This window comes from Stenella coeruleoalba, assembly GCF_951394435.1.
Source record: "Stenella coeruleoalba genome assembly, chromosome: 17".
Taxonomy (NCBI): Eukaryota; Metazoa; Chordata; class Mammalia; order Artiodactyla; family Delphinidae; genus Stenella; species Stenella coeruleoalba.
In genome coordinates this window covers 68,139,043-68,166,102 of record NC_137163.1, presented here as the reverse complement: position 1 = coordinate 68,166,102, position 27,060 = coordinate 68,139,043, and the positions used below count along the sequence as shown (strand labels likewise).

The 27,060-nt window shown below is 37.0% G+C and overlaps 1 protein-coding gene across 2 annotated transcripts in view; it reads right to left on the bottom strand.

Annotated features, from left to right (window-relative positions):
- Window positions 1-27,060, bottom strand: part of ARFGEF1 (ARF guanine nucleotide exchange factor 1) — a 137,502-nt gene that overhangs the window by 24,818 nt on the left and 85,624 nt on the right. For both annotated transcript variants that reach the window (XM_079902340.1, XM_079902341.1), the window contains exons 14-23: window positions 26,679-26,880; window positions 22,430-22,541; window positions 21,887-22,092; window positions 21,528-21,612; window positions 18,472-18,643; window positions 16,353-16,504; window positions 12,392-12,520; window positions 11,344-11,502; window positions 10,944-11,094; window positions 4,466-4,556 (exon numbers count right to left, since the gene is read on the bottom strand). In XM_079902340.1, the coding sequence (XP_079758466.1) occupies window positions 4,466-4,556; window positions 10,944-11,094; window positions 11,344-11,502; window positions 12,392-12,520; window positions 16,353-16,504; window positions 18,472-18,643; window positions 21,528-21,612; window positions 21,887-22,092; window positions 22,430-22,541; window positions 26,679-26,880 (1,459 nt within the window). The remainder of the gene's footprint in view (window positions 1-4,465; window positions 4,557-10,943; window positions 11,095-11,343; window positions 11,503-12,391; window positions 12,521-16,352; window positions 16,505-18,471; window positions 18,644-21,527; window positions 21,613-21,886; window positions 22,093-22,429; window positions 22,542-26,678; window positions 26,881-27,060) is intronic.

The window sequence follows — 27,060 nt, the reverse complement described above, 5'->3', positions numbered from 1 at the left end:
TGTGTGTTTGATTCAAAAACTCATTTATGTTAAATTACAAATGGTTAATAGAACCTTGCAAATAGTCTCCAACAGTTTAACCAACAAGTGGCTAACCCACTTTTCTTACAGCATTCAAATGGTGAGAGCTAAGCTATGCTGTCCAGCTTTGCCCTGCCTTCTTCACTGAGCTCTTTTACCGTGTTTCAAAGTTTCATAAAAGATTTCAGCATAAACATATTAGTCCTCTAACTTTAAAGTCTGCATTTTTATCCATGTTCCGAGCTTGTACCCAAGGGTTTGATACGACTTCCAGGATGAACTGATATTCCGTAATTTAAAATGTACATCATAGTATTTGCACGATAAAAAGGAAACCTCAAAGGCAGCAGCAGGTCAAATATTAAACTTAGAAATAACAGTCGTCATAGTAACAGTAATAGCTACCAACAATCACAAGGTGGATACTATCCTAATTGCTTTATATATATATCCACTCACATAATAATCACAAACACCATGATTATATATACTGTTATATTCCCAATTTTATCAACATAGAAACTGAGGCACAAAGATATTGAATAACTTTCTGAAAGTCACAGGATCAGTAAGTGTTAGAGACAAGATTCAAACCAGGACAGGCAGACTCCAGAGTCCACCCTCTCAACCATTTTGCTATACTGCTTCACACTTACCTGAGCAAAACATAATTTAAACATTTAAAATACATTCTAGTTTTTTCCTACTACCACTATCTAAAAATTCTGGGTATATCATGATTTTTCAACCTCAATGTCCTTGAAGGTCTATGCATCCTGGCAATGAGTAACAAAAACAAGATAGGAAAAATGGCTTAAAAACTGACAATGCAATAACTCAGAATCTGATCTCCTGCCAAAGGGGTATCTTGAGATTTCCTATATTGCTCTTATCAGTAGAACAAAACAACAATTCAAAAATCTGACTGAAAACACAATCTGGGAGAAAAAGTAAGAGTAATGGGGCCCCACTGAATCCACTGGTTAGACTGGATCCAGAAATTTACAATATACAAAGCCTACAAACCTCTCACATGAACAAAAATGAGATTCGCTAGACTCTGCATTGTGAATGTCATTAAGCTGTTTCTCAAACTAGAGGTATTCTCATGGAAGGCAATGGCTATAAAAACCATACCACAAAGAAGGTCAAAACTAAACAGTACAGGGGAAACAACAGGAGAAGGAACAAAAGAAACGAGAAAGCTTTTTTTCTTTTTTTTAACTGAGAAGGAAGCAAGTGACAAGGCATATAGGAGTAAAGAACAGAAGCTGAGATGGCGATTATATGCAACTCCAGGGGAAAGCAGCAATGAATCCTCTAAATGTGGTGAGATGGTGAAGAACAAAGGCAACAAGAACAGAGAAGTTCGTCAGCAAACAGGTTCTGTCGACTCAGGAGACAGTGGAACGTCGGTGGAGCGCGCATCCTGAGAAAGGACATTTAAATTCCTACTCACTTTGGTAGCCTCTGAGGGGTCACTCTATTTCTAGTAACGCTCCACTAAAGATAAGTCAGATGGTGGAGCACAGCAGTCTGTGGAGGCATTTAAAGTTAAGCCTTAATATACTAAGGCAGGAGAACAGAGCTGTGTTTCACAGAATCATCTATGAAATGGATTCTACATGCCATGTATGAAAAGCAGAGAACAGAAGTATGAGAATCTTGTGTGTTAATATCAAAAGACATTCCCTGAAAAGTACGAGTAGGAAAAGAAAATTGATAGATTACTAAATTCATTCACATTATGATAGCAATGTAACAATGCAAAAAAAAAAAAGATAAAACTTGCAGATTCCGGATCAAATAAACTTTTAGCTGTATGCGACATACAGGCAGACTAAATTCCTGTGTATTTAACGTTTTCGTAGTGAAAATATCAGACGTAACATTTACTGCTTAGACCCAAATGAAAGATGTTTATGAGCAAACACAGTTGGGGAGGAGCTGTCCATATTTTCTGATAGGTGACAGAATATTCCAAAGTGAGGGATGGGTCAGTATAAAGCTAGATCTGGTGTGCTTAAAAAACAATAATAAAAATAAAAACTATGGTACTAAATAACTGCTTTTTAACTTTCAGGGATAAATCATTCCTGGACAAAATCCACCCCTGCAAAGTTTAGTAATACTTACGAAGTATCTGGTTTAACAATGCCTAGCAAATGTTTCCCTAGCAAATCCTAGAGGATCAGGTACCCCAGATTAAAGTGCCCTATATTCTCCTAAATTCTAACAGTACAGGATTCCAAATACAAAACTGAAGATAATCAGAAAATTTTACCATTTTAAAGCTTTTGATGGAACCACATATATCTTTCCATTGATTAATATAATTAAGCAAAGAAAAATTATTTTATTTTCCATATTTAGTTCCTATACTTGTCATAACAGATTATCCAGAACAACAGGCCTAAGGACAGTAAAATGACTTTTCTTGCTGGACAAGTACAGAACTTTCCAGGATGATGCCTGACAATATTCTCACCACTGTCTTGAATACCAGGGATATCTCACTGAATTAGCTTATAGATTAGAATCAGAATATTACAAATAAAAATAAACTCAGATACTCAGAAAGGAATTCAGAAGAAATTTAACAAGGAAGTGATATGTACCACATAAGAATAAAATAATCTTATAACAAATCAAAGAGGTAACTTTTAATGCTGTCACTATAAAGTAAAATTTAAATATTGAGGTCTTGTATAAAACTGGACATTGAATTTATGTTGTAGAAGTATCTGGTGATGAGTTTGAGACAATGAAGTACTAACAGAATTTGTGCTAAGACTCCTCTGAAACAGCACACATTCTTAAAATGGAGAGGCATATCATTTGTTCAAATGAGTGACATGTCTCCCTGTAACAAACAGTGGACAGCTGGATAAATCAGAACTGGCTTTGGTCATACAAAATATATTATGGAAACAGACTGTTGCCTGAATAGATTCCCATAATGACAGTGAAGATGACTTTCTGGATGGCTAGAAAACCATTTGGAAGACATCTATCCTAGCAGTAGAAGGGCAGATATTACACTGCTCTGGAGGGGTACATGCAGGCAGAAAGGCAGAGAGGTTGAACACACTCAGAGATATGCTGCCTGAGTGTATATCTTGGTGCCACTCCTCCAAATTCTCTACTAATGAAAGGGTTAAGGTAATAATCAAGACAAGATTAGCCTGGTTGTGAGAATGAGCAAATTATCTAATTCCCCTCGTCTCAGTTTCCTCATTTGTAAATTGAGGACAATAATAATACTTATCTCAGAGGCTGCTGAAAGGATAAAATGAAGTAACACATGGAAAGCACTTTGTTTTTTTGGTTTGTTTTAAAGTGAATCAGTTATACATATACGTATATCCAACTCTTTATTAGATCCCCTTCCCAGAAAGCACCCTGAAGAGTGCCAAGCAGCACATGTTAAGCCTTTGAGTTATATAGTAGGTATAAGATGATACACAATCTTTTTTCAACCTTCACAAGAGAAAGGCAAATTACCTCCTTCCCTTAAAAAAAAAAAAAAAGGAAAGCAAGTGGACATTGGACATGAAGAATTCTTTTCAAGGAAAAAGTTCCAGGGAGTATTGCCAGGGCCAGTAGCAAATGAACACTCTAGTTCTGTCCATACTTAGAGCAAAAAGTTTTTATCTAAAAGCAAAGTAAAATAATGGATCAGCATGAGTCTCTAAGCACCAGAAACAATTATAGTACATATTGTATTTTTGAAAGTTTCCATCAGAAGTGTTAAAAAAAAATTTAAACATCAGTGTTGTAAAATGTTAAGTTTCAATTATTTGGGCATCCATCTGGAAAAAGCTCATCTTCAAAAAAAAAACCACTAGATATTGTTTTACACACAGGGAATTTTTAAAATCTAGAATAAACTAAATATTCTACAGTAAAATAAACCATAGTATAGATTTTCTTTTAGAAAACAAACTAAAAATGAGGAATATCTGGTAATGTATATAATATACAAATTCTGAAATCCTATTCAAAGAAGTTTATAATGAGAATTGCCACCAAACCCCTTCATTTCACCCATAATTCAATACTATATCACACACTCAAAAAGACAAATTATACTCTATTTTCAAACAGGGATAATAAGGGGAGTACATTTTCTATAAAGGAAATTTTAAAAAAGAAAAAAAAAGAACCGTGTTTTTTCTCATCAAGGGTACAATTTCCCTAATGCGCACTAATGTCTATCACTTAAATTTTCATACTGTTTATCTCCTTCCTATATTCTATGATTTGAAAGCAAAATTATAGGTACTTCATCATTTAAATCACAGCATATCACAATACAGTCTTATATTACTTAAGAGAAGATGTCCTGGCAATAACGTTTCTCTTTTAACTAACGAGCAGATACATCTAAGTGCTACAGAATTAAAAGTGTCCATCTGAGAAGGGAATAAAGCAAGCACCTTACCTATCTACGGCAACGACAACACTCTGAGAACTGGTCTCTCCAATGGATTCCTGAATACTTGCTATCTGCTTCCAGTCCACATTTCCTCCAACTGCCACACAGGAAAGGGAGGCATTTCAGTATGAAAAGCATTCAGCGGAAGAGCACACGTTCAGTTCTAAAACACATTTCTGAAATCAGTTATTTTCCTAATGAAAGAAATCAAGCTTTGGGGAAGCGATTCTTTTGATATCAGTGATCATTTATCAAGGCCAAAGGTGCTTATTGAGCTATATACTAAGTGCTATACAGACATGGTTAAAGACACAAACTGTGTTTGCAAAGATCACACAACTTAGGGGCACTGAGAATTTTGATCACAAAATTAATGACATTAGGAATAATTTCCCTCACTGTTTAAGAAACACAGCACCAACCCCAGTTCCAAAGATATCTACTAATGGGCTTCCCTGGTGGCGCAGTGGTTGAGAGTCCGCCTGCTGATGCAGGGGACATGGGTTCGTGCCCCGGTCCAGGAAGATCCCACATGCCGCGTCCGTGAGCCACGGCCGCTGAGTCTGCGCGTCAGGAGCCTGTGCTCCACAACGAGAGAAGCCACAACAGTGAGAGGCCCACGTTCCGCAAAAAAAAAAGATACCTACTAAGGAGGATTACCAATTCCATGTATCGATAATTAGATCTCCCCTGTAATGCACTCTCCAGTCCCATTTACAAATGTTTACCGGAAATTCTACCAGTATGCTGTAATATTCTCTTATTCAAAAGAATCACTCATCTTTTCCCCCAACACTGGTTCCATGTGTTAGGTAGCAAAACAACAGTTTCCCCAGTTTTCAAACTCTTAACCTTACAATCATCTTTGATATCCTTCCCTCCCTCCACTTTCACTAAATCTTTCTTTTGGGCTGTTTTTCATATGATTCATTCATTTTCATCCCTACTCGGTTTAGACCATTGTAACTTCAGGCCCAGATGACTATTACTATATATAACAGTTCCCTCACTGCTTTCCCTTTTGCTGATTTTCCCCCTCTTCAATCTCTCCTTTCTTCTCCTGGACATTAATTTTCCTAAGTCATCACCTTCATTTTGCTTACTATTACTTTCAGGACAAAGTATAAACTTTTCAGCCTAGAGCTTAAGGCAGTTCCCTTCAACATTCTTTTTTTTTTTTTTTTCCCTTCAACATTCTTGCCAATACCTGTCTCTATTCAGGCCATCCCACAACTACCTAAAATTTATCTACCAAGACCCAAATTTGAGTTCTCAATGAAGGATTCCCCTCCACTGTTTCACCTTGCTCTGTAAGTATTTAAGTTTATACTTAAATAAATACTGCTCAAATCAGAATTTCTTCCATTTAGTCTCTTATTTAAATTACTTTAGGTGTGTTACTGTTGCCTTCTCAGCCAGATAAAAAGTTCCAAGATTAGGAACCAAATCATACACTTTCTTTGTATTCCTCTACTCAATATTAAGTCCAAAGCAAATGCTCAACAAATACTTGTTGACTCGATTGACTAGACACTCAATAAATGACTTTTTGAATGCAAACATAATAGACGATGTTATTTAAACTAGCTGAACTCAAATTCTATTCCGGGAACTGAACAAAGTGAAAAGAATGTGATCCCTGTCCTACAGAGCTAACAATTTACCAGGAGAGACAGGCTTACAACCAACTTTAATACAATATAACAATTATTTCATGGCTGAAATGAACTAATTACATATAATACAAGTGTTGTTAAACAGAACTAATTTTGACAGGGGAAGGGAGAATGCGGTGTTAGCTCATGGAAAGGCTTCACATGACAAAATATTAATTCAAGTTAGGCCTAAAAGGATGATCATGTGGGAAAGAAAGGAGAAAAAGCAATTCAGGAAGAAGGAGCAGCATACATAAAGTAATGGAAGTATGCACGTGCAGGTCATGTTCCAACACACTTGGGTGAAGCCATAATGGAGGATGATTCTGGCAGGGGACAATGAAGGAGAGAAAGACGAGCAGTAGGAGATGAAGCTGGAAAAACAGACTAGAAATAGAATGTGAAGAACCTGGACTGTCACGTTTAATGCACTACTTTTGAGAACAGGGAACCATCAGACCTTTTAGGAGATTGACATGATCCAATCTATTTTCTGAAAAATAATTCTGGTAATATCTGTAGAACACAGTGAAACAGGCAGAGCTATTGGAGCCATGGAGACAAATTAAGAGTCTATTTCTATAACACAAGTGAACAAGGATGACAGCCTGAAATAACTGACAGAGAACTGGGGTGGTAGGGAAATACTGTCAAGCCACACCTGAGGTATGTAGCACATTACAGGAATTTAATGAAGAAAAATCTGTGAGAAAAAATGCCAGTCACCACATAACTTTCTTTGTGTGTCAACTGAATGTCCTTCCTATAGAGATTTCTATACCTTTTATATTTAAATATTGATTTAATAATTTGTGATCATTAATAATAAACTTACTTAAAGAATATTTAAAATGCCTAACAATCCAAGAACCAATTTCATAAATATATAAAATCTTTCAGGGCTTCCCTGGTGGTGCAGTGGTTGGGAGTCCACCTGCCAATGCAGGGGACATGGGTTTGAGCCCTGGTCCGGGGGGATCCCACATGCCGCAGAGCGGCTGGGCCTGTGTGCCGCAGCTGCTGAGGCCCGTACGTCTGGAGCCTGTGCTCTGCAGTGGGAGAGGCCACTGCAATGGGAAGCCCACGCACCACAACAAAGAGTAGCCCCTGCTCACCGCAGCTAGGGAGAGCCTGCATGCATCGGCGGGGACCTGACAGCCAGAAATTAAAATAAAATAAAATAAAATCTTTCAAACATCTGTATAACAGTATAAGTAACAGGCTAATAATTTCAGTTTTACCAAAGAAATTATTCAAAAGCACAAATATTTAGGTTAACTAAGAACAAAGATGTAGGTGCTGTGATATTCACGTAAGATTTATATGACCAAGCAACTGAATTTTTAAACTTTAATATATACCATAAAAGAACAGTATGCATATAATTCAAACCTAATAATCATATGCTATGTATTCTTTTCTTTCTTTCTTTTTAAAATAAATGTATTTATTTATTTTTGGCTGTGTTGCGTCTTCGTTACTGTGCCCGGGCTTTCTCCAGTTGTGGCGAGCAGGGCCTACTCTTTGTTGTAGTGCGCAGGCTTCTCATTGCAGTGGCTTCTCTTGTTGTGGAGCATGGGCTCTAGGCACACAGGCTTCAGTAGTTGTGGCACGTGGGCTCAGTAGTTGTGGCTCACGGGCTCCAGAGCACAGGCTCAGTAGTTGTGGCACACGGGCTTAGATGCTCCACGGCACGTGGGATCTTCTCGGGCCAGGGCTCGAACCTGTGTCCCCTGCACTGGCAGGCAGATTCTTAACCACTGTGCCACCAGGGAAGTCCCATGGTGTGTATTCTTAATAACTAAAAGTTCCATGTTTCCAAAAAGTGAAAGTACAGATTTGTATCACAGCAGTAAGAAAAGTCAGATAAACATACACTCAGCCCTATTAACCTGGTTACATGAATATTTGGAGTATGGATGCTGTTAATAAAGGAGGATATTAATTTATTTCTTAAAAAACATATTATATACAGACTAAACCAGCTCAGTCATCTGTACCACATCCTCTTCTAGCTTCAGTTCTGACCACAGCATCCTGAAGAAAGCATTTGTCTGAGCAGGTGACAGGGCACAGTTGGAAGGGTGGACATCTGCCACACTGGGCGAGCTGGGAACTAACCACTGAGATAAGCTGAAGGGAGGGCTCTGCCCAACAGGGGCCACGTCAACAGAGTGGCTCCCTCTAGGACACAGATTAAAATCTGAGAGACCTGATCACTTTGCAGTGAGTGGAGAACACAGCAAGCTGAAAAGAGAAGTGGACGACACAAGAGGAAGCCTATATAAAGCATGAGAGAGGTGGAAGAGTATGGCTGGTCGCTTGAGTGGCTTGGAAGCTTGGAATTTTTATCTCATTTCCAGATTCCAAGTGTATATTTTAATATAAATTCCCTTTTCCTGAAGGGAGAAGACAGCTCATCTCATCTCCTTGCAACCTAAGTAGCACAGCAGCACAGTGATCAAATTAATTTTACTTCATTTTCAAGTATACCACTAAGCATTATCAGCAATTATTATTTCTCTTGTTTTTACTAACACTGATAGAAGATAAAATATTCCACTGGTATATTATTTTTAGTGTAACCTACTTCTGTTACTTGCCAAAACTGAGCCCTGGCAACCTCAACTATCTTTGGTTGGGCTTTCCTCCACTCCCTCGGACTTATTGGAAAAAAAAAAAAGCAGCTTTCAAAAGCTGCTGAATCAATCAATGCACATTCACTTCACTTGCCTGTAAATATTTTTCATTTGTATCTCATTCTGCCTGCTGGAACAATTATAGTTCTAATGTCTGAGTCAGACTTCCAGGTTACTTCCAGGTTACATACATCACCAACCATGCAGGTGCTCAGGCAGTTCTAAATCCTGCAGCTGGCTCACCAAGTCATCGGGTCTATACCTACAACCTCCCAGAATCACAGAATCTAAGATACAAGTGAGGTACAGGCTGCACTGCTGGCTGCCACAGCTGGATTACCACTGGGAACTAACTGTTCCAGTCCAGCCTGAAGCCACACAACATGGTCCTCATCTTTACTTCCTTCTCTATGGATTGTTTTTCAAGCTTGAAATTCTTCTAAATTTCCTAAGAATTTTTATTGCAAGCAACAACAGAGAAATCACTAAATCATGAAAAGACAGAAATGTCCAGAAATACAATGTTACAGTACAAAGCCTCAAAAGGTAAATGGTGGGATTTCCCCAGTGGCGCAGTGGTTAAGAATCCACCTGCCAATGGAGAAGACACAGGTTCAATCCCTGGTGTGGGAAGATCCCACATGCCCTGGAGCAACTAAGCCTGTGTGCCACAACTACTGAGGCTGTGCTCTAGAGCTCACACGCCACAACTACTGAAGCCTGTGTGCTCTGGGGCCCACGTACCACAACTACTGAGCCTGCGAGCTGCAATTACTGAAGCCCGTGCACCTAGAGCCCGTGCTCCGCACCAAGAGAAGCCACTGCAATGAGAAGCCCGCACACGGCAACAAAGAGTAGCCTCTACTCGCCGCAACTAGAGAAAGCCCATGCGCAGCAACGAAGACCCAATGCAGCCAAAAATAAATAACATTATTTTTTAAAAAAAGGTAAATAGTAAATATTCTTAGATCTCAGGTTTATTCCTTCTTGTTCTCTTTAAGTCATGTCTCTAGATTTCTTGGTTGGAAGTGAGGTAGGGAGGATGGATAAAGAATAATCCAGGAACAATTAATATACCAGCCACTGTACTAAGTCCACATATATATATTTTTATTTAATCCTGACAACTCTGTAAGTAGATATTACCATTAGTTTGCAAAAGAGGAATTCGAAGCTCAGAGAATTAAAGTAACTTGCACACAGTAAAGAAGAAATATGGAAGAATTCAAACCCAGAAGTACAGTATTCAAAGTGAAAGACAGTCTAAACTTGGCTTCTTCCCTGGTGGAACCCTTTCCATTTATGACTAAAAATGTATTGTCTTTGGTTCCTCTGTACCCATTTCTGCTAATACCTTCCTTTTTTTTCTACTGGGTTAAATCTGGAAGGTCCTGGCTATACTGAGTTCATGGGGAACCATGGGAAAGTTTCCAGACTGGCACAAGAGTTTGGTTATGTCTGCACAGCGCCTTTAAAAAAATATGAATATGAATGCTTTCTCCAGTTGCCCCAACTATTTACCATCTTAAGCCTTCACTCATAAATGTTATCTGCTTAGTCTTAAAAGCTGGTTATTTTTTTATATAGATTTTCAGATTATTTTCCATTACAGGTTATTACAAATATTAAATATAGTTCCTTGCACCATGCAGTAAATCCCTGTTGCTTATCTATTTTATGTACAGTAGTTTGTATCTGTTAATCCCATATTCCTAATTTTTCCCTTCCCCCCTCCCTATTCCCTTTGGTAAATATAAATTTGTTTTCTATGTTTGTGAGTCTGCTTCTGTTTTGCATACAGATTCATTTGTATTATCTTTTAGATTCCACCTGTAAGTGATATCACATAATATTTGTCCTTCTCTGTCTGACTTACTTCACTAAATATAATATTCTCAGTCCATTCATGTTGCTGCAAATGGCAATATTTCATTCTTTTTTAGGTAAAAGCTGGTAATTTTAAACTGAACCTTTCTCCCACCCCCAACTGTGAGATTATGACTAATGGTCACTTAATATTGGAAACTAGACCAGGCAAAAAAGACTTACAATGTCACCTTGCTTTCCCCTCATAAGGCTAGTCAAAGGGCATTTTATCTTATCCCTCTATTGCTACAAAAAAGTTACTTATATTGAGCAAGTTAAAAATAAATTTTGATACTTCACAAAAGTAATTCAAAAACTTCTCACCTAGCCCGAGACCCACAAATTCATCAGCAGCCTGCTCTTTTGTTCCCGTAAGAGATCCTTCTCTGCCTCGCACTGTTCCAGAAATGTACCGAGGTTTCACTCCAGTTCCTATAAGTTGTGCAAGCTCCAACTGACTGATGCACTTCAGAATCTTAATTACAAAAAGGAAAAAAATTTAAATTCCATGTTACAAATGTTCGCAAAAATATTTAAATGTACTCAATCACGATTTAAACATAGGCTACATTATAAATCATTATAAAAAGCTAAATGTACTTACCCTGAATGTACTAAATTAATTTTCTCCCCAAACACTTAAGCATGTCAGTGATATACTGTTTAGCATGAGCTCATTTTATAAACCAGATTGCAAAGCTGAAAATAAAGGAAGTGCTTATACCTCATGCCATGAATTTCCTAGATAATTTCCATCTGTATGAGCCACTGTGATAAGTGTTTTAATTGTGTCAATGTTCTTCTGTTTCATTTCAGTAATCCCAGAACTCACTGTAAGTAAGGTAAATCTTGCTAGCGCCTGGACATATGCATCTCTTTCCAGCTATGAAAAAGAGAAAAAGCAAACTTACATGGTTGTAAACACAACAGGGTAATCCCTAGTTCCCTACTGACAAACTGTTTACTTGTTTAGTAAGTTTTTAACTAAGTCATGAATTACATATAATACCTCAAACTGTAGTTTTTTAAATTTTAAGATGAATGAAGCAGAAAAGGATGAATTTCTAAAACTGAAAGGCAATGGAGGTGTCGAATCAAGACAAGATTTTAGTGACAATAATTCATATATATAGTAAAAAAAATTCATTGAGCATTTATGTTTCAAGTGACTGAACTAGCAGAAAGCTGATTTATAAATTTGCTCATTTTTTCTCTACAGTTAGACTGCTTTTTAAGCTATAACATTCATAATTAAATGTGAAATGGGTTTTTAAAAAGAAAGCAGGCAAGCATTGGCTAAAATTTATTATCAGACAAAGCATATAAATTACTAGAAGGGACTGTCTTCATAAAAATTGTTCTAGATACTTGGGTCTCTTAAAGATAACTTGTTCTTAGGATAGGTAAAGTTATATATATATATAAAATGTGAAAAATATATGATTCAATAAATAAAAACATGCAACACAGATAAGATATTCAAATTGCAATATAGGAATTCAAACTCTTAAGGAAACTCTGTACATAGCTAATATTCTACAGAGAAAAAACTGCAAACCAAAGTTATTATGACGAATTTTAGACACATCAATAAAGAACTACCCTGTTCCGTCACAGCTTCTTGGAAACGTAAACATGAAGACAGTTAAATTCCATTATAAACTTGAAATTCATTTTTAATAATTTCAACACCAGAAATAATTTAAACTGTAGTAATGACAAAAGTAATTTACGTTTTCCAGACTGGCTACAAAGGCAAAATTCTTTGTTACCTGAATGCTGAAAATGCATGCAATTCTGATTGCACATCTTATACCTTCCAGGCAAAGAGAGGCTACTTCAGTATCATCACAGTCTTGTAGACCCACACTGAACGCAGCCAGAAAAGGGGTCCAAGCCAACTACAAAGATTAAAAATTTGAAATACATCACAAACATCAAGTGATAATTAAACTTTATGATAATACTATATTAACATTTCTCAGATTTCAGGCAATTTGAGGAAGTTCTGAAAAAAACAGCAATGAGTTTCTTGGCATAGTTACTTGGAAAGCTTTCTTAGACAAAGGAGAAACTATATAATGCCGCCTGCGCTTAAATAAGCGGGAGAGCAAAATTATAAATTTGGGAGAGGACACTAGGCATCTTTTAAGCACAGCATCTATAAATTATTTACATTAATGAAAAATGGGAATAGTCAATTTATGACTATAATTTAATAGTCATAAATTATATTAATTTTACCCCTGACTTCAGAACTCCTCTCCCTCTGTAAGCTGTGTCTCTTGAAATATTTCATGGACTAATTTTATTTCCAAGAAAATCCTTTTAACCATTTTCCACTTGTAACAGTTACATTACTCTCTTTTCTTTAAGCCTGCTCTGTGGACATCATTTAGCCTTATTTATTTATTTTATTTTGGTAGTCAAATATTTTACTTTGAAACATGAGCGATCTCTGGTTCCTAGTTGGACAATATTTTAAAATACAGTTCAATAAAATACGTCTTGATTACAGACTATGAAAGCCAACAAACACTAAATTTTAATAGAACTGAATACCTTGTGAAATTGTAATGTAAAATAAACAAAAAAAGAGAGCTACCTCTGACTACTGAAAATCCTCATATCAAATCATATGTGTATATACTGGTGTGTGTATGTGTGTGTATAACTTTGAAATGTCTGATACAAGAGTATTCGCTGCTTTTGATAGGTCAAAATGAAGCAAAACTATATATCTGTATAGCCATACAGATGAAAAATGTTTATACCAGTGTGGTACAGAAACGACAACTGGAATTTTTTAAAGATCTAAAAAAATTTTAGCACTATTAAGAAAAACAGAATCACCCAAAGCTTTGCTTATAACGTCAGAAAGTTTAGAAGTACAAGTGTAATTCCTAAACAGAGGAATATAAGCCACAGTAACTAACTTCCAGTCCTAGCCTTGTTACTTATTTAACCTCTTTTTTTCTGAACCTCATTTCTTCCCCTTTAATACCTGGACTGCCACTATAGAGAGATGCTATGGGAAGCATAGGAAGTGCACTACCTTTAAAATACAAAGCACCACATTAAAGTAATGAATTACACATCCTATTATAAGTGAAGAAACAGCACATCTATTTGGAAACCTTTGTAATATTTTATACAAGGAGAAGTATAAGGTTCTTAAGCCTGTGACAAAAGGTTTAACCCCACTGCAAATTAAAGACAATGACTTGTCTTATCAAATTATACCTAAATAACATCCAGAGAACAGTGAAATTGTCCCCTCAAATGTATAAATCTCTATAGAATACAATCTGGCAATATGTAAAAAGGTTCTTAATAAGGTTTTCATCCCTTAATATTATATCACATTCTAGGAATCTCTCATTTATTCCTTTACTCAGCCAATGCTTATTTACTGAGCACTAACTACAAGCCAGGAATTGTGCTAGACATTGGGAAAAGTCAACAGAACAGATGAGTCCCTTGCCTCATGGAGCTTCAAGTCTAGTAAAGAAATAGCCATTCAGTTTTAAAATAAATAAATGTATAAATACATACTGTTATAAATACAATGAAGGAAGAGTATAGCATGTTATGAAAAGGGACCTAATCTAGATTAGAGGGGCCAGGGCAGAACTCTCTGAGAAAGTAACATTTAAAGTAGAAACTACTCAGGCAAAGAAGGAAAAGGCATCCTAGACAAAGGGCACAGCTTATATGAATGCTCTGAAGAGAAAATAATTTAGGACATTCTAGAAATGGAAAGAATACCAGTGTGGCTGCAGCACAGTAAGAGACAAGAACTCTAGCGATGAGGTTGAAGGAAGGTGGAGCTCTAGACCACACATGGTCTACAGACCCTTGGGATGTGCTAGGTTTCATCATAGTTGCAAAGTCAGTGAATGGCTTTAAGGAAGAAGATGACAGTTCATTTTGTATTTTAAACATTCTGGCCTCTGTAAGTAGGTACGAGAAGCACAAAAGTAGACATAAGGATACTAGTCAGGAGGCTGTTACAGTGACAAGAGTGAGAAATGAAAGTAACTGGAGACGGTAATTACAGTAGAAATGGCAGTGAGAGGAAAGGTTCTTAATTCTAGCTTAGAGGGTTAGTTTAAATAAAGGATAACTAATCCAGAGAATAGATCATAAAAGCTATTTATGAAGAATTTTTAATGATATGGGGAAATACTTATGTGAGAAACAGCAAGATACAAAATTCTATACATAGTAGGATCACAACTGTTTAAGATAAAAAGTAGTATGTAAACATATTAACAGAAATTTTTTCTGAGTGGTACAATTATGGCTGGTTCCTTATTCTTTTCGTTTTTTCATCCTCCACCTCCCGTCTACCAAAAACATTTGAAAAGAAAAACAAAATAAAGGTATAAGATTATTCAAAACAAAACAAAACAAAAATCTGCTTTGTAATTTATTTCATAATAAAGAGAAAGTGTATCTTATATTTTGACATCACTTTCTACATTATGCCAAAAGGAAGGCCAGTTATACTCCACTGTTCCTTCTAACGTTATCTCCCTAGCATCCCCGCTCGCGTCCTGTAACTCTCCATCAACTTTTAGAAAGGTCACTATCACACAGACCTTGAAGCAGGGGTAGAACTGTAAAATTTTAGAGCTGAAACCTTGTAGTCATCTTTTACTACCCATACACATATGTAGTTATGAATGAGAACGCGAATTATAATCTTCAACCTCCACAGTCCATCTAACCACACTGTGTCACAAACAGAAATGTACTTAACCCATTTTTCCTTCTCAAACTTGACTGGACTCCCCTCCACTTCCCTACAATCCTTATGATGCACTGCTTACTCCTTCTGGAATTTGAAGAAAGGATAGAAAAAAAGAATAGGAAAATGAAGACTGAATGGGAAATCAAATTTTAAAGAAGCAGTAAGAATCATTCTTACTAGACCTATAAACATAAGAAAGCTCCCTTTTGTTCCTGACTCTACTTTCTGGGCCCCAGGAATACTCAGAACCCTCAGCTTAGTTCCTGGGCCAGAGCACTGAAAGAGAGTAGGAGGCTCAAGATCGCTTTGAGATTTCAGGGAACTCCAAAGCTCTAAATAGAACACAGAGGAAACCAGGCCAAGGCTTAATTCTCCAAAGAGCTTTCTGTTCTTAAGATCACACGCCTATTAACTGCTAATCATGCATACCTTTTCTCATTCTCTTCAAGAAAAATTTTATATTTGCGATCTCCTAAATAATATGGCTTTCACTTCTGGGTGTATACTAATGGGCTATATCACTGTATTTCCTTAACTTAAGAATATGCTGAACAGGACTTCCCTGGTGGCGCAGTGGTTAAGAATCCACCTGCCAATGCAGGGGACACGGGTTTGAGCCCTGATCCGGGAAGATCCCACATGCCACGGAGCAACTAAGCCCGTGTGCCACAACTACTGAGTCTGCACTCTAGAACCCGTGAGCCACAACTACTGAGCCCGTGTGCTGCAACTACTGAAGCCCGTGCGCCTAAAACCCGTGCTCCGCAACAAGAGAACCCACTGCAATGAGAAGCCTGTACACCACAACGAAGAGTAGCCCCCGCTCGCCGCAACTAGAGAAAGCCTGCGCACAGCAATGAGGACCCAATGCAGCCAAAAAATAAAAAAATTAAATAAATAATTAAAAATAAAAGAATATGCTGAACAGCAGTATATATAAATATATACACTGCAAACAAGTTCTTAGTAACGCTTACCTTAAACATAGGTCTCACGTGCTCCAAATGTGTCGCACTTGTGAAAGGTGCTTGAACATGGCTCACGGCCTCCATGAGTGCTTTAGCTGTCTTGGCCATCTGTTCCATTTCTAAGTTATACAGAAGTCTTCTTTGTTTTTCACTGGCTACATCTGAAACAACAAACACTATTAGCGTTTAAAATGTAAAGCCTTTAAGAATGCTATTTTGATGTTTTAGTATAAAATAATAAGTACCACCAATGAATACTAACTCAAAATAGTCCTAAGAAGCCAGACACAAAAGGTCACATAATGTATGATTCCATTTAGATGAAATATCCAGAGTAGGTAAATCCACAGAAGCAGAAAGCAGACTGGTGACAGCCAGGGGCTGAGGAAAGGCAGGGAACATGGAAAAACCGCGTAATGGATACGTGGTTTTATGTTGGGGGGATGCAATGTTTTGGAACTATACAGAGGTGGCGGTCACACAACACTGTGAATGTACTAAATACCACTAATTGTTCACTTCAAAATGGTTAATTTTATGTTATATGAATTTCAAAAATGAAAGAAAAAAATATCCTGAACTAGGAGGCAGGGATACATGGAAAATCTATGAAAAGGGAAGAGAGTAGGTACAAATCTGTCACAATGAAAGTACTAGGGAAACAGCCCAAACATGGTCTAGAAGAGAAGAGAGGTTAGTAAAAGGCAATGGTATCCTCACATGACACAGGCTTGAATGATCTCCTGAGCTGACAAGAAAACAGTGGCCCTAACACTTGGGATGATTTCAGAATTTCAGCACACCATCACCTCCTTCCCATACCCCACTGCTCAGTGATTTCCTACCACCATATGGAGAAGAGGCCAGAGAATGAGGGGTATGAAGATGTTACTATACGGGTGTGAGGAAGAAAGTGAAATCAGATAATTGGCATCTACTTAGGTGTGAAAATGAAGTCTTGATCAACATACTTAATTTCTTAAGTAGAAGCAAATAACGCTACCAAGTAAACTGCTGATTGGTGCTGGACTGCAGTAAGAGCCAAGGATGCCGAGTTCAAGACGTGGCTTTGCCACTCTTTGGGTTTTAGGTCTAGAGAATTAGTGAAAGTTTTTACATTGCACTCAGCTCACAGATTCTATGATTCTAAGTTTCCTAACCTCTCTGCACTTGTTCCCTCTTCTATAAAATGAGGGAGAACTTATTAAAATTCCTTAGAATCATTCCCTATATTCCCCAAAAGATAAGGCCATTTATACTCCACTATTCCTTCTAACATTATCTCCATAGCCTCTGACTCTCATCTGATAATTCTTCATCAACTTCTAGAAATACACATATCACACAGGCCTTTTCGATTCTCTCCTGTTGACAGAATTTTGCTACTGCAATTTGTTCTTTTAGATGAAGCTTGAGATTCCACTTCCAAGTGGAAGTTGCTCAGAAAGGCAGGAGTTCTCTTTCCATGTTATATTACTGAGCCACTACCCTCACCTCATTCCTGCAGTCAGATTTTAGCTCTAATTTAATCACCACCATCTACATGCACAGAACGTGGAGAATGGGGCTAGGCCCGCCCCCCCCCCCCCCCGCTGGCTCCTGATGCCGGTCAGATTTGGGAATGCCACGGCGCTATAACTTGTGGTGCATCTGAAGTAGTGAGTTCCAACCCCCACGAGCTCCCCCATGACCCTAACCTTCCCCATCTCCTTGAATCACCCCTACTTCCAGCTTCTGTTTATGTGTAATGATAGGTGAACCAATGGAAATAAGTTGCTTGTAGATGACAAGGAGGCAGTAAGAAAGAATGAGAGCTGAAATCTGACTCTTGGGGTTGCCTAACCAATCAATCTCTTTTGATCTCCAAATATGTGCTGATATCAACTGCTAAATGGACGAGTGTGTATTAAGTGCACACTAATCCATGCATATCATGTAGCACTTCCCATTTATCACCGGTCAGTGCTATCTTTCTTCAGGATACGGGAAAAAACACAATCAGATTAGCACACTGTATATTATAATACTTTTCAGTACAATAATACTTGATCTACTCTAAGTAAAACACTTTCAAGAACCCATAGTTTTCCTCCGAAACAATCAGAATTCAGTTGATTTGGACACTTACTTTGTTTACTTGATTTTGTAGGGATTGTTAGTTCTTTTGTTTCTTTCATTGATATCTTTTTTCCAGCTATTTCATTATAGATGGCTGATAGATACTCTTCAGGAAGATCTTTACTGTCATTGATACCTCTATTCATCTTAATGTACTGTTCCTTTGTCATTTTATTTTTAACCTAGAAATGAAAAACCATTATAATTCCTAAAAATTAACAGAAAAATACTCATATAAGAGAATTTATAAATACTTTGAGGAATAGAAAGTGGAAAATACTCAACAAAACAGACATTAAAATGAAAAAAGGAAGTCACAGAAAATAAGGACAATGTAGGAAAGACCCATCCTGGTAATATACTAGTTCACCTTGCTCTGAGGAGTGCGTGAGTAATCTGTAATAAGAAAACAGCGAGACTGAGTAATGAAATTCTTTGCTTTTGCCCAAGGTTTAAGAGCTCTAGTCAGAGTCCTTTAAAAAAGGACCATGACAATTATTAGACACTTATGTCATCAAAAAGATTCAAATCTTAGTTCAGAAGAACATAAATGTGTTTGCTAATGATTTAAAAACTGATTTTATGTAACAGCGGATGCAAGAGTAACAAGAGCTGAAATTTATTTAAAATCAGATAGCAATCTCACTGACTCATCATGGCAACTGAATATTAGGTGATCTGGGCAAAGTATCCTTGGAACATTCTGCCTTACTTAAGAGTATGCTGAACAGGAACATCCTACTGCACACCCTGGTAAGTCTTTGGAGCACAAATCTGTAGTACATAAGATGGTAGCCCTGTCGCCAAACTTGGGAACTAGCACAGACAAAGTGTTTATGCTTTATATCCCTGAAAACCCAGATGGATAAAACCTGTAAGTCATATGATGTCTCTGAAGATACATTTACTTAATTAAATATATTCCTACCACTTTCCATGAAGAATTTAAGGCACCTCTAAACATAAGTGTCCTGTAAATTTACAAGAAGGTACACAGAATGACAATCAAGTAAGTCATCAGAAGTTTGCAAAACTAACTATAGAGAAACCAGAACGTCCAGAGGATATAACTGGGATACAAACATTTATTTAGTTCTGACTATTCTGCAAACAGATCTTTCCAGTACGTCAGAAAGGGTGAGAGGAGCACTTCTCCTACAAAAAAATAAAAATATTACCATAAAAGTTTCCAAATGTAATTTATTATTACTCAAGGGAAAAAAGCTCTAACATACTAAAACTTTGAAAACTTATCTTGAGTCATGGCACTTAAAAAACATTAAAAGAAAGCCATTTCACCTGAAGTTCTGATGAATATTAAAAAAGCAATGACCCAGGGATACCAACATAAAAGACCACACAAGTGCTGCCAATAAGAGGCTAAAAGAAGATTAACATCACCGGAAATTTTGAACATGGTATGATGTTTTAGCATTGTGCCAATGAGAGACAAAGACAAGCCCTGGAAGAAAATCTGAAGTAGCAGCAAAGTATATTTGTGGATCTGGGCTGGGAGGTAGGGGTAGGAGCTCTAAGCACGTTGGAGAAGAGACTACATTAATTGCAGATACACAAAATGAAAATACACTGCTCAAACAGAAGACTTCTGCCACAATGGGATTCTGGAAGTAGTGTAAAACATAATCCTACTTTTCTTCTCCTGCTTTATCTTTTATAGAACATTTTACTCTTGACTTTTACTCTCATGTGCTTAAATTAAGCTGTGCCTAATTAAGTTTTAGTACTTAAATCACTTAAAGCCAATTGTTACTACTGATGAAGATTAATAAACAAAAAAAATTAAACATGTTCTAAATGTATTTCAAAAATTAAAAAAAATTGTCTCACTCTATATATAAATGGTAGTTAACTATAAATATTCTAGGTGAAAAAGGAACATAAATGACTTGTTAAATTAACCTATATTTTAACTCTGAAAACAACTAGGAATGAGGAGAATTAGTTTTAAGGAATTCCTTTAAAGTTACCCGTGTTCTTTGAAAATGACATCATTTGTTATAGTTCATATAGCCCTGCATCATAAATCATATAGGGTCCATATAGGGTTCAATTTTCTAACAGTCCACTTAGCTTCACAGGAACTCACAAGCTGCTTAAAACTTTATAATTTTTAAACTCATAAGCTGTTTTAAACCTTATAGTTTTTCCAATACATCTCAGATTAGTAATAAGTATATAGTTTATTTCTCATCATAAGAGTAATACATATCATTAGAAGCCTATCCCTAAGAAGTATTAAGAAATTCTTGCAAATAGGTTTATTTATAAAGATAATTTTCCTCAAGTTTTTGGAAACTACGCATAAAATACCTAAACCTTTAAAAATAATGTTTTTGTTATTGAATATCAGAAATCAAGTGACAGTTCCTTAATATTTAAAGTAAAGGAATTACAATTTAATGAAGCAAATGAAATTTAAACACTTCCTGGATGTCTGGTATTTTAAAATTATGGTTAATTTTTAGGTGTAATGGTACTGTGGTTATGTTTAAATACAGTATTTCTCTTTCAGATATATATACTGAAATAAATACAGATGAAATGATATGATACATGAGATTTGCTCCAAAATGACCTGGGGGAGAAAAGGGATATAAATAGAACAAGATTGGCCATAAGTTGGGAACTGTGGAAGATGGGTGATAAGCACATGAAGGACCCACTATACTAAATGCTGTTATTTAAGTTTGAAATGTTAAAACAAACAAACAAACAAAAGATGGTTTATATGATGTTTTTCCATGTTGTAATAAACACAGGCAGAAGAGCTATAAGCACATTCTTAGATTAAAATTTATCTGAAGTTTTATACAGCTGTCAATCATGAGAAAGACAAATACAGATTTTATGGATATCTAAAAGTCTAATTAGAATTACTACCAGAAACTGCATTTGTAAAATGTACACTACACCAAATTAAATACCCCAATTTGGTGACTGGTTTAACTAAACTAAGATTAAAATTTCAACTATTACTTACTGAATTCAAAACAATTTATTTAATCTGTACTATTGATTGTAAAACTGGCTTGGAAGAAGACATACCTGTGGACTGTGAAGGTCTGTGGTGAGCATGATAATTGAATACGCCAGAACATATGCAGTATCTGCACTAGCAAAGAGGGTTTGTCTGCAAAAATAAATGTTTCGTGTTATAAACTTTTACTGTTTACAGTTAGCATTTAAATAACTCACCTCAAACCCCATGTCACTTTTAGTTTTCTCTTTCAGGATTTATGTTCTATCTCATATTATAACTTTTTATGGAATTGTCTCATCACTTCCAGATCGTGTATAAACTAAGTTTCCTGGGGCAGGGGATTATGAACCACCCGATGCTCCCCAGAAGAGGGTCTCGGACATAGTCAGCAACCAATAAGTACTTGAATCTGAATCCTGCTTACCCCTGGTTGCATTCTAAGTATCTTGCAGCAAACTTTTCCATCAATCGATCAATTTTCTGAGCTTCCCCTGGAAGACGGAATCCTTCCAGAAACATACGAAGGGCTGAAACAAAATCCTTTCCTGAAAAGTCATGTTGGTCCACATATGCATACATGACTTCTTTGTTAAATTTATCATTATCTCCCAGGAATTCACCTACTTGAGTCTAAAGAACAAAAGACAGAAATTGATATCTTAATAGACTTACATTTCCTACACAGCCAATTTTTTAAAAAGCAGAAAAAAATCCATAAGATCCACAGGTTTTAACCACAGGGTTAATTAACTATTTCAAAAGTGAAGTTAAAAGTTAAACATACTAAATGTGTTTATTTAAAAAAAAAAATCAAGATATTCTTTTGAGTATAGAGAATAAAAAAGCAAAATTAAGAATAGTTAGCTTATTTTTACATACTTAGGAGGGCATCTTAAAGGGGCAATAATATTATTAACTTAAAGAATTTTACAGAAAAAGTTAGAATGAAATAACATGGTGTTCTTACAGAGTCTAATCTTTCCTCCTGATGTAAGAACTGGGCAATATCTTCAGGTGTAGTGCCAAGCATCCCTTGTTCTTGGAGGTACTGTATTCCTCTCTTTGGTTTCTTGGTAAATCTAGATGATGTTAAAGTTAAAAGGAACATTAGAAATAGAAAACCATTTGTATTGCCTGAAAAGATCTAAAACTACAGTGAATTAACTTTGCAGCACTTAGAAAACAGAAGTGTACTTAATATAATCAATGCATTATTATTGTACAAAATGTACAAAAATAATATACTATGCAAAGTTTTCTTTGAAAAGGATCTCAAGTGGAAGGCAACCTTTATCACTGATACAGATCATTTCACAGAGTATGTGAGATAATGCCATGTAGCAGATGAACTCTGAGTAAGGATATGGATACTAAATATCTCATCCTTTTAATATATATATTCCCCTTAGTGCTCAAGTAATCCTGGCTCATTCTCCTTATATCCATTGATTATTTCTAAGTTTCCTGCTTTTAAAATACAGAACTTGAATTTTGGTGACTGTTTTAACCACAACCTGATGGCATCATTTCCTTTATAAAAAAATATATTTATATATCCAGTGTTTTCAAAATAAAGTCCACACTGATTGGACACACAAAACCTTTCTCAATATGGCTCATTTCTTGAAAGTATTTACAAAACAGAAACAGACTCACAGACTTAGAGAATGAAATTATGGTTACCCTGGGGCGGGGAAGGGTGGCGGGAAGGGATGGTTAGGGAGTTTGGGATCTACATGTACACACTGCTATATTTAAAAAGGATAACCAACAAGGACCTACTGTATAGCACAGGGAACTCTAACTCTGTTCAATGTTATGTGGCAGCCTGGATGGGAGGGGAGTCTGGGGGGAATGGATACATGTATATGCATGTCTGAGTCGCTCTGCTGTGCACCTGAAATTATCACAACATTGTTAATTGGCTATATTCCACTATAAAATAAAAAGTTAAAATAAAAAAATATATAGTTCATTTCTCTCTCATTTACTCCCACATATCCCTTTCCCATTCCCTAAACATAAAGGATTTGCAGCATCTATTTCCTCTATGTGCCCTTTGCCTGTTTCACTCACTGGGAAACTCTCCTCCATGCTTGAAGATCCAATTCAAATGTCACCTCTTTCTTTCCAAATCATTTACTTTCTACTTTTATTGTTCCAATAATTAGTTTGGTACCTCATCACCGTCACCTGGGTATTGCAGGAGTTCTTAACTGGTCTCCCTGTCTCTTGTTTTGCTCACATTACAATCCATCCTTCAGGCTGCTGGCAAAGTCATCTTTCCAAAACAGAATCTAATGCTGCTGTTACTCTGCTTAAAATCCTTCAACAGCATGCCAATGCCAAGAACAAGACAAAACCTCCTTTACACAGAGAATGAGGCCCCTGTAATCTGGATCCAGCTCGATGCTCTCATCTCACCTCCTACTTCTACCCGTCCACCCCCACCCCTGCCACACTGAATAGTAATAGTCCTCAAATGTTCTCCTTTTCCTCTGTGCTGTTGCACATGCCATTCTCTTTGTCTGAAATATCCTTCCCTGCTCTGTCCTCCTAATGATTCCCCTGTCAAGTCCTAATTAAACCGCTGCCACGTACATAAATTAAAGTCAAGCATTTTTCCCTGAGATAAACACAATCTCTGCTCTCTAGAAGCTCTCACTCTAATGGAAGAAAAATTTTTAAATTATAACAGTAAAATTATTTCAAAATTTTTATAAATCAAAAAAATATATAATAGTAAAAATGCAACAAATAACGTACCCACAAAGTGAGAAGACAGCACAGCAGAGGAAATGTCTAATTAACAGAGATGATCATGATCTACTTCCTGGGAAAGTGACTGTGGAACTGAGCTTTTAAGAATGATTACATCTTTTATAAACAGTCAGGAAAAACATCCCAGACAGACAGGAAGAGGTCATACTAATACACGAGGGCATAAAGCAGCATCATATTATAATAAGTAGTTCTGCATTGTTGGACAAATGAGGTGAAATAAAGCAGCAGCAGATGATCTAGCTTAGAGTCCAGCAGATTTAAATCATGATGGGTATTATATGCTATTAGAAGAAGCCGTGGCTTTATTCTCTAAGAGGAAGAGAGGGGAGAAACAGAAGTAGACTTTCATTCAAGAAAGATTACTCCAGCTAAGTGTAAGAAAAGACTAGAGAATAAATAAGACCAAAGAAAGGCAAGCCAATTAAAAGAGTATACTAGTCAAGGCACCAAATGGTGACGGTGTGACTTGAGTGAACAACTGGGAGACAAAGAGAATAAACTGCAGAGATATTCAGGAAGTAGGATCAGCTGCATTTAGTGACAAATTAGATCTAATGAGGAAATCTAAGGTAATTCCCGGGATTCTGGCTCATAAACTTAGTAGCGTGCTGGGGTTACTAGCCTGAATGGGAAATACAGAAACAATAGGGTTTTCTGTTTGTCTTTTGTTTCGGGTTGTACTGGGGAGTTGATTATGGAGACTGATAAATTTGGTTGTGGACATGCTGAGTGTGAGAAGCTACGCAGTGCCCAGGGGAGATGTCCAACAGGCAATTACGGATGAGTCTGGAGTTCACTGGAGTTTTTATGTTAAAAATAACACTTGGGAACTGTGAGATGTTACCATATAGTAGCTGAAGTCATGAGAAAGAACATGATCATCTAGAAACTACAAAGAAAAGGGCTGAGGGACAGACCCTGGAGATGTTGAGATGTAAGCCCAGGACGAAGAGCCCATACAAGACTGAGACAGCATGGTCAGAAGGTAGGGGAGAAGGACAGAATGGTGTCATGAAACGAACAGTTGTGGAAGAGTATCCCGGGAGCACAGCATTCTCATGGAAGTGTGAAGCAGAAAGCAAGCCGCGTGGCACTGGAGGAACTCGAGTGGCACTCCAGAGGAACAGTGGAGGCAGGGGGCCGTCTGCTCTGGGGCCCTGGGAGGACTCCCTCTCACTCCTAAGTACTTCGAATTGAGCGGTCCTACCTCGGCAGCACTCTGTACAACACTCCATTATGGACTTCACACAGTACCATTAAAAAATATATTTTGCCCATACTTAGACTGTAATCTTGAATATAAGGACCAGTACCTTCATGGTTCTTGGCACACAGTCCCAAGTACCAAACATGTGTTTGCGGGGTGACCAGCAGAATTTCAAAATGAGTATCTGTTTGCACATACGAGACACTGAGACCCCCAAAACAAGGGCTGTTTCACTCATCAGGTTTCCCCAGCACTTTGCATAATGTCTGGAACAGATGGGACTTTGATAAATACTGACTGAACAGCTAGAATAAATGAAGTATTGATGGCTATTTCCTGAGGCTATTTTTGAGATTTTATAATTTTATGACAATGAATATGTGTACATTTTATCAACGGTTTTTCTTTTACATTATCGGTGAAAAAGGGCACCAACAACCACTGCTTAAGACTCAAGAAGAAATGCTTTACAGCAGAATTAGCAAGTCAAGTAAACATATAAGAGAATTTTTTTTAACAGTTTAGATTCATGGATCTAGATTCATAGAGAAAGGCCAGCAAGTTCAGTTTTCCTCACAGCATCTCTTTGAAAGAAGAGAGGGGCAGTAAGAGGAAGGAAAGCAGCACAGTGTGACTCAGACAGGAGACAGTCCAGGAGCAGGATGACAGCACACAACTTACTAGGAAATGATTTCACGAGATCAGGGTCTGGTAGAGAACCCAAGTTTGAGAAGGAGGTTATCACCTTATTGACATATAAAAATGCAATCAGTAACGATAAATCAGTAACAAGAGCAGCACATCTGTAACTGAAGTGGAGAGAATATAAACCCTATAAAGGAGCAACACTCACAGGAGAAGTTCCATACTTTAAATGTGAGTTATCATCTGCTTAGGGAATATAATGCAAGATTTTATAACTGAGCTAAACAAACAGTGCAAAACTGCACAGATGATGTTTGTCAACAACACATAAAATATAGTGCAAAATTAATGCACATTACAAGGGTCTGTTTGGGCCAGACTGCAATGAACAAGGGGAGCTGACTAAGGAGTCACTAGAAGTCTTGGATCCAGGAGAGCTGTACTCCATTTTATTCTCTGAAGGGTGTTAGTAAGAAGGGACTAAAAATAATCCAAAAATGTAAAGAAACCCAGGATAAGGGTGGCACAGTACTGGCAGAGGGATATTCAGTAACATTTCTCCGTAAAATTGGACACTCACAAATCTATCCCCTGTTCTATTATTTCTTTTTGCTGCTTTAGGACTTCAAATTGCTCTGGATTGTCAGTGCCAGACATCTGTGTGCTGTAGCTGCCTATTCCTGATGATGATGTTGACTCCAGGGAATTTAAACTTCCGTATCTGTTTATTGTCTCAGGGTGTTTTATTTCATTCGTCTCTTGCTCTGAGGGTTTTTCCTGACCTGTAAGTAGAAAAACTGATTCAGTAAATTATTCTGTCAAAGGAAAAAAATTTCTCAAATAAGGCAAGCTATTTCAATGTTGCTTAGATAGCTATTTAATACAAATAACGTATTAGGTGCCATAACAGATAATATATACTTTGACATTAAAACACACTGCAATTAGTACAGGTACAGTCT